Below are 9,148 nucleotides of genomic sequence, written 5' to 3'. Positions count from 1 at the left end.
TAACATCCCATGTTTAAAGTTGTGTAAATTGGTGAAATATTAACCAATTAAGCTATTTTTTGATCATAAGGGGTTAGACATTTTTTGATCTCGGACTAACATATCCAAACGTTACACATAAAACTCGTCTGCTTTGGAAAATCAAATTGAACCACAACAGAAATTATAGATGTAATGCATTAAAACGGATACTTGACATAAACCTAATTAAGAATCATGGATATTATCATACTTCATGTCTCTCCATTTCAATTTTGTCACGCACCATCCACTATCTCACACTCGGGAGGTGTTAACCAAACAAGACTGTCCACATACTCCACAACTTTATCTGCGCCAGATTTTTCCGAATAGCGTGGCCCCAAGATTTTAGCCTGTTCCGCAACTGGATCGTACAAAACAAGACGATTATCCTCTTCAATAACAAACACATTGTGTGATGTGAATCCAAATGGATATGAACCACCAATAAACTGTGAAAAAACATGGCATTTGACCCATGATTCAACCACCCCATACTCATTCATCACCCATGTTAGGAATTGAGACAGGGTACACGCAGCGGAAACACTATCACACACTCACAAACGAAACGAGAAAATAAAGCAATAAAGAACACAAGGATTTTACGTGGTTCGGATTCGGTGTAAATCCTACGTCCACGGGCTGCAACTAGAGAATTTTATTAAAACTCACAAGATTACAATTGGCTTGACACTCTACACTTGATGTTCTCTCAAGTTTTTGCACACAAAATATGCAAAACATACATGCATATATATAGGTATATTTGTGAGCCGCAATATGCACAAGATTGCCGCATAGTTTGAAAAAATAATTCTCATGCATGTGTTTGACAATTTTTTCCACCGTCCAATTATTTGCCGTCCAAATCTTTGACAGTCCAACAAATGAATTCAAAAGGTGTGCTCCATAATTGCATCGTCCATTTCATATTCAACTGTTTAATATTTCCAAGTTTCATTTATGGCCCTTGAACTTTTAGGAACTTGTCAATTTGTTCAAGACTCCATAAATCTTAACAATCTCCCACTTGGAGACTTGAACAAATTAGTCTTTCTCCGCCATTCAACTCTCAATTACTCCAGTAATCTTAAAAAACAACCAAGTCCTTCAAGCTTCCAGTTTCAAAGAACAAGCTAAAACTTAGTCTGATTTCTCTAATTGCAGCCGCCCCTCATCTTCAAGTACTAGAAGGGCCAGTTGAAGCTCCCACTAGCTCCAACTCAGTCGTGGCTAATCCCACCACCGACTCATCCTCTGTCTCAACCGGTTTGGACACTCCACCAGATCCAGAGATACACCGAGGACCACTAACACTCTCCAAACTTTGCAAACTTCCAACAAGAGAGAATTTTCCAGTCTTAGTCTTCAAAACCCAACGGCTCTTTGTAACTGTACCCGGGACACACCCCGTGCTCCCACTGTCACAGAATCCCCTGAATGGTTTAGAATTTCCGACTCGTTCAGCTAACATCCCCTTGGCTCCAGAATTCATGTTTGCAAAATGAACTCTCTTAGCATTAGATTTAGCGAACCAGATTTTGTTTTGCTTAATCGGGATGGTCATACTTCCCTCAGCAGGTACCTCAACCATATACAATGACCTACGCTTCAAACCTTGAGCAATCACCGAATTACCATTGACCACCATCCATTTACCACCACCAAACCTTACTTCCAGTCCTTGTTTATCCAGCTGACCAACAGAAATCAATTTTTTCTTCAGCTCTGGAATAACCCTGACATTCTTCAGGCTCCATGTAGTTCCTAATGAAGTAACTAGATCAATATCTCCCATGCTCGTTACTTGAAGCATCTCGTCATTTGCCAATCGTACATTCCCAAAATCTCCTTCTTTTAGATTCACCATCGTTTCCCCGTTGTCCATGGCGTGAAACGAAGCCCCTGAATCCATGACCCAAGAGTCCACAGAACTTTCCATACTGAGTAACAATGCATCATCCCCAGAAAAATTCTCAGCATCAGCAATGTTCAATTCTTTCTTTGGACATTGACTCTTAACATGTCCCACTTCTTGACAGTTCCAACATTTCACATTCTTCACAGTTCTAGAAGAACTTTTTCCCCGACTCCCACTGCTCCTACTATTCCTGCTATTCCCTCTACCTCTTCCGACATTTAATAAATCAGAAGAGGAAGATCCACCTTGATTCTTGCGTCTGATATCCTCGCCTAGAACCAAATCTCTAACCCCTTCAAAAGTCATACCACTGGTCCCCACAGAACTTGTAACAGCAGTAACTGTTCCGGACCAGCTACCAAGTAGAGAAGCTAGTAGCAGCGAAGCTTGAGTCTCATTATCAAATTTAATTCCCACAGATGATAATCTGGACATAATTGAATTTAGATTGTTAATGTGAACAGTAACTGAGCCTTCCTCATTCATCCTTGTAGTGAACAATTCCTTCATCAAGAACACCTTGTTAGCCGCCGATGGTTTCTCATACATATTTGACAGAACCTCCATCATACCACGCGCCGTGGTTTCATTCATGATGTTGAAAGCAACGCTCTTCGTCAACGACAATGTAATAACCGCCTTGGCTTTCTTGTCCTTTGAGTTCCACGCATCTTCAGCAGCTTTTTCCATTTTCTCCGGTTTGTCTCCGAGTACCACGTCCAAGTCTTTCTGACATAGCAATGCTTCTAATTGCATTTTCCACCAGCTAAAATCAGAACCATTGAACCTTTCGATTATAACCTTGTCTTCAGCCATTACGGCAAACAAAAAAAAAATTAGGTACACTCGTGTGTGACAGAAAAAACGATCGTACCCTCCAAAACCTCGCTAACCAGGCTCTGATACCAATTGTTAGGAATTGAGACAGGGTACACGCAGCGGAAACACTATCACACACTCACAAACGAAACGAGAAAATAAAGCAATAAAGAACACAAAGATTTTACGTGGTTCGGATTCGGTGTAAATCCTACGTCCACGGGCTGCAACTAGAGAATTTTATTAAAACTCACAAGATTACAATTGGCTTGACACTCTACACTTGATGTTCTCTCAAGTTTTTGCACACAAAATATGCAAAACATACATGCATATATATAGGTATATTTGTGAGCCGCAATATGCACAAGATTGCCGCATAGTTTGAAAAAATAATTCTCATGCATGTGTTTGACAATTTTTTCCACCGTCCAATTATTTGCCGTCCAAAACTTTGACAGTCCAACAAATGAATTCAAAAGGTGTGCTCCATAATTGCATCGTCCATTTCATATTCAATTGTTTAATATTTCCAAGTTTCATTTATGGCCCTTGAACTTTTAGGAACTTGTCAATTTGTTCAAGACTCCATAAATCTTAACAACCCACACCTCGTATCCTTCGTTGAGAAGAAGCCGTGATGTCACACAAAGCTTTCTGGATAAAACTCCTAAATCGTTTGAGCGATAGTCATCAACTGTAGAATCTGGAAGAGGTATCTCACGGAATGTCTCTGAACCCAAATCAAATGCCACTATCCTTTCTGAATCATACGTCTTACCAATATAGCCAAGCCAATGAAGATGGCCATCATGGCCATCTGCACAAACACAATCGCCATCAATAATGTTTGTGATGTGCGAGGGAAACCTTGCAGTGATCAACTCCCATGAACCCCTTCTCATGCTATATATCTCAACTTGCAGCCACCGGTTAACGAGATATATGGGTGGTTCAGTAAGGCCTGTAAGTTTGACAACTTTGTAATCATCTGTTTTGGGATCAAAGCCAAACCGTAAATAGATTTCGCTAGAATTATTCTCATTGCAGGGTATGGTATATGGCGGGAGAGTTAACATGGCAGATAGAGAAGGGTTCCAGATGTGAATCATATAATCACCATCTGCAAAGCATATTAAGCCATTAACAGCACCAATAACTTTGATGCTCTTTGTATATTCAAATCGGGGGTTAACTGGAAGTTTGATGAAATTAGTGAGTTCGAGATGGGGGAATCGACATGGGTGTGCTGTGAATGGTGAAGAGCGATAGAAGACCAAGATAATTTGATCGTTGTTATGGATGGAACGATGGAGGTGGGATTTTACAAAGGAGGATTGAGATAAAAGAGCATTCCAAGATTTGGAGACAGATCTCATTTGAGCAAGTTGTTTGGCAAATAAGCGGATAAATATGTTTACTAAAACCTCCCCTGGGAGATTCTCCATAGTCGCTGGGTGTTGTAGTGAAACCATTAGTGTTTTTGGAAGGTCTGTTACAATCTCAGAATGTGAAGCAATCTGCTCTTCAAGAACCTAAACATGATAACATATTGTGCTTAAAAATCAAATCATGGACGCATGGCTGAGTATCAAGCAACAACAAAACCATCAAATTGCATATGCTAAGCTATTGCTATGCTTATAAATGATGGGCATGGAAATATTACTCACTCTTGAACCGACATCAGAAGCATGGAAGTTGTCCCTTTCGTCTCCATGGTTTTTCAGTGAGCCGTTTGTTGTTGATGTTTCAAGCCTTAAAAGAGGAGATGGTGACTCCTCGATGGTTCTTGATTGCAACAACGCCATCAAGCGTTGGGTTTCAGACCTGTAGCAGCAGTCGATAAATAACACATCAGTAGTGGCAGAATGATTCCAGAGAATGAGACAGAGACACCAAATACCCTTACTGGATACACTTTCAACACCAACGTCAATTTACTTTTATGTTCATGTTCATGTTCATGTTCATGTCCATGTCAGTAGCACTGCGGAGTTTACCCAGTGATTGATGCAATTACAGTTTTAATACCTCATCAAAATCAAGTTTTTTACCATGTATGTTATGAAAACATACTGCAGCTTATTGATGAATGAGGACAACCCTCAAGTTCCACTATGCACGATGAAGTAACAAAAAAAATATCATCACCTAGAGCATAAATAAAGGCATAGTAAGATTGTACTAAAAGAAAGACCGACCTTGTAAAGGTCAACTGTTTCACCATTTGTTCAAGCTCTGATATCCCACCTTGATGAGTGCTTAGTTCTGATGCTCCAGTTGAGTTCTCTAGCTAAGGAAACCAAAAGTGCTTCCAGGTTACAAAGGTTTCAGACAGAATGAATGGACAACCCAATCGAGATTTGAGACAATTAATCAACTTGTACAAGAAATACTACAATCAACACTTAATCAAGTCACCTCTTACTTTTAATACTTAATTCTAATGACTCAAAGTATGGAATTATATTAATAAATTAACAGACGAGGTTTTTTAAATAACTTGTTTCGGACAACATAACAGATTCTTAGCCATATAGTCTAGATAAACTTACCAGATAGATTTCTGAACTAATGAAAACAAAGATAGCACAGTGAAGTGAAATTACCATTGGCCCTCTTAACCAATATTAGTAAAATAAAAAATCAAAAACTGATCTAAAAATAATATGTGAAAACCAAATGAAATTTGAAATTTTGCGATTAGGCAAAAATTGATAGCCATTATACCACATTTAATATGCGAAGCACACAATTCAAATGATTCATAAGCATGAAGTAAACAACTTACGTTTCGCCCTCCCTCCTGAGAAGCATTTTCAGGTTCTTCGTTAATCTCTGGTCACAAAAGAGCTTTTGTAAGGGGCATGCACGGAAAAATAAGTGAAGTAATACAAAGGATGTTTATCATCAAAATCTAAAGTTGTAGACAGGCAGAAACATTTACAAGACTGGCTCATCAGTGTTGATTATCTCTTATTGCAAGAAAAAATGATTTAAAGAATCTCCAAAAGATAGTTGGATGCTTAGATTCATACCTTGGTACTAAGACAATGATCATGTGATGATTAAATGGTTAGTGTAGTCTAATGTTATCGTTTGACCGCATGACGACCATGATTATGTTTCAGATAATTTATTTCTTCTCAAAATTAATCACAACTTATTTAATTTTCAGCCATTACATCGTAAAAAACAGCACATGCTGCCTCTACTTCAAGGCTCTTACACAATCAAAACGACCATATTAAAACAAATTTTGCACGACTCATAAATTTAAAAATCCAATTTAGCATATAAACAACTACTCTTTTTTCCACATGTTAGAGTCTACTAAGCAAAAAAAAATAAAAATTTAGAGAATATTGTTATTGCAAGCATGTGACTGAAAATCAAACCAATGAAAAAGTATATTAGATAGAAGGAAGGTCCAGGAGCTCACTCCACCACATAATAACATCACAATTGCTTGTTTCAAGCATCATCACTTCCTTTGACATAGGAACTCATAAACATACATTAAAACCAAAGTTCCATGACTACAACCTATTTTAGAAATCCATCCAAAAGTCTCTTAGATAGAAGGAAGGACTGTAAGACCTCAAGTGAGTAGGATGTGCATATTCATATGGAACCAAGAACTTCAATAAATGTGAATTATCCATTTACTTATGATAAACATATGTGCATATTCTTAAAAACCTTTTCATGATTCTGTCTTTGAGCAAATATAATCTAGGAGAAGTTATACTTTCTCGGTCGTTGAAAACCCAATGTTCACCACCTGGATAATGCCTAACCGGATATCCATTTTCTGTACCTATCAAACTTACAGACAACGCCTCTGTGGAAAAGTTGCCTCCAAAATTAGCAAGTGGCAAATAGTTCAGGGGTTATTTCCGTAACTTATCATTTACTATTCATAGTTTGACTATGAATAGTAATATATAAGAAATGTGAAATAATAATGGACGGAGACTTTGACTAATATATATGAATTAGAAGATGGAGGCGCAACAATTTTGGTCATAAATGGAGGCGCCTCACATTGCCAACCTTTTGACCATAAATAGTAATATATATCTATTTGTTATTCTAATTTGGTAGGCGCAAATTCTTTGGACGACATATGTAGTTCAATTCGTTTGGTATTCCTTTGGCTATAAATAGCCTAACCCATTTCATTACAATATAACCCCACAAACCAAATCAAATATATATATATATATATATATATATATATATATATATATATATATATATATATATATATATATATTGATACACCACCGTATATTTTAGCTCTCCCACTCTATTTGTAATCTCTTTCATAATCCCTGTAAACACTGCAAATTATAGTGAATTGTTTCTCGGCTTCCTCCGCCCGTGGTTTTTTCCCGATTTGGGTTTCCACGTAAATTCCTGTGTCTCTATTCTATTTATTTTATTCGTATTTCGTTGTGATTATTACGCTTTGATAATTTTTGATCCCATTCCGCATTGAGCTAATATTATTTAAGTCAATTTGGATCCGTCGTATTTTACAACAATTGGTATCAGAGCATCCAGGTTGTGATATTAGCTCGTTGGGATCATTTTATCAAGTAATTAATCATGTCTTCGGTAAAATACGATATTCCACTACTGGATCGTAACACCCGATTTCCGTTGTGGCAAGTAAAGATGAGAGACATTCTGATTCAGATGGATTTACACAAGGCGCTCTTGGGTTTCAATATGATGCCCGATACATGGACCGAAGAAGAAAAGGAGATGAAAGATCTGAAGGCTTTATCCCAGATTCGTTTGCACTTGTCAAACGATGTTTTGCAAGATGTTCTAAAAGAAACGTCAGCGGCTTCTTTATGGCTAAAGTTGGAGCAACTGTTGATGACCAAGAGCTTACCAAACAAGTTGCATTTGAAGCAACGGTTGTTCAATCTCAAGATGATTGAAGGAGGCTCTTTAGCTGAACATATATCCACATTTAAAGAGTTAGTAAATAACTTAGAGAATATGGATGTTCAGTATGAAGATGAAGACTTGGCTCTATTCTTACTATCGTCGTTGCCAGAATCCTATAGCCATTTTCGTGATACTATTATCTATAGCCGTGACACTCTAGTTTTAGATGAAGTCTATACAGCTTTGGATTCCAAAGAGAAGATGAAGCATATTACTGGTGGTGGTTCAAGTGATGCTAAAGCCGAAGGTTTGAATGCCAGAGGAAGAACAACAGAGAGAAGTAGAACTTCTCAATCTTCCAACAGAACCAGATCCAAGTCAAAAGGCAAACGAAAGTTTTGCAACTATTGTCACAAGAAGGGACATGTGCTTGAATAATGCTTCAAGTTGAAGAATAAAGAAAAAGAGAAGACGGCAGCAAATGGCAAACAAGCTAGCACTTCGGGTGAAGCCGATGTAGCTGAGGTTGAAGGTATTGGAGAACTTTTGACAGTTTACTCAGATAAACTGGATTCCACTTGTGATTGGATACTCGACTCTGGTTGTACTTTTCATATGTGTCACAACAAAAGTTGGTTTTACACATTTGAAAAGGTTAACCAGGGCTATGTGTTGATGGGTAACAATACTACATGTCCAGTTCTTGGACATGGTTCAGTCAGGATCTGTATGTTTGACGGAGTTATTCGAACCATGGGGGATGTTAGATATGTTCCTGACCTCAGAAGAAACTTGTTATCTCTCAGTTCCTTTGACAAAAAGGGATACGAGTTTGCTGGTAAAGGTGGAGTTCTCAGGGTATTCAAAGACGGTTCCGACAAACTGAGAGCCAAATGAAAAACCTCAGATCTTTACTTTCTTGACGGGCAAACAATTTTGAGTGATGCTGCTGTTGTTTCAAAGTCTCTTTCTGATTCAGATCAGTCCCGTCTTTGGCACCTTCGACTCGGCCATATGAGTTTTCAAGGCATGTTAGAATTGAGTCGAAGAGGTTTACTTGGTCAACAAAAGATTGTTGATTTGGATTTCTGTGAAGACTGTGTATATGGCAAGGCAAAACGAGTAAGGTTTGCAAGTGGTATCCATACAACGAAAGGACCACTTGATTATGTTCACTCGGATTTGAGGCCACAGAGGTACATACACAGTATATGAATATGAATTAAGCTATGATTGTTTTAAGTGACTTTAAGTATGTATTGTTGGGTATTATGCAGGTGGTGCAACTGCAGAATTTTGTGTTTGAGCACTACCAAGACTATTATTGGAAACTCTAGATCATGCCACCATGTTTGTATTGGTTATGACTCTACATTTGAGACCATAAAGTATTATTTAATTTTTTTTAAAGAAAATTTACCTTTTTATTTCTATACTAATAACATTACAGTCCGCAAGATGCACTTAAAGAAGCAT

General features: G+C 37.8%; 1 protein-coding gene across 1 annotated transcript; it reads right to left on the bottom strand.

Moving 5' to 3' along the window:
* Positions 1-257: 257 nt before the first annotated feature.
* LOC145113611 (F-box/kelch-repeat protein At3g06240-like) lies at positions 258-4,239 on the bottom strand. Its single transcript, XM_079049683.1, has 2 exons — positions 3,374-4,239; positions 258-570 (listed from the first exon to the last, which is right to left on the bottom strand). The coding sequence occupies exons 1-2, from the start codon at positions 4,237-4,239 to the stop codon at positions 258-260; spliced, it is 1,179 nt and encodes a 392-aa protein (XP_078905809.1).
* Between the last annotated feature and the right edge of the window lie 4,909 nt (positions 4,240-9,148).

Source organism: Lactuca virosa, chromosome 5 (assembly GCF_052849685.1).
Source record: "Lactuca virosa cultivar CGN04683 chromosome 5, Lactuca_virosa_CGN04683_v6, whole genome shotgun sequence".
Taxonomy (NCBI): Eukaryota; Viridiplantae; Streptophyta; class Magnoliopsida; order Asterales; family Asteraceae; genus Lactuca; species Lactuca virosa.
Note: the sequence above shows the minus strand (reverse complement) of the source record. Positions and strands in the feature narration are given on the sequence as shown.

Excerpts from the sequence above, each read along its gene's own strand:
- LOC145113611 (XM_079049683.1), bottom strand. The coding sequence starts at position 4,239 with ATGGTTTCACTACAACACCCAGCGACTATGGAGAATCTCCCAGGGGAG. Across the intron at positions 571-3,373 it reads CTCAACGAAGGATACGAGGT|TGTTTCCGCTGCGTGTACCC; the intron begins GTGGGTTGTTAA and ends AGTGTGTGATAG.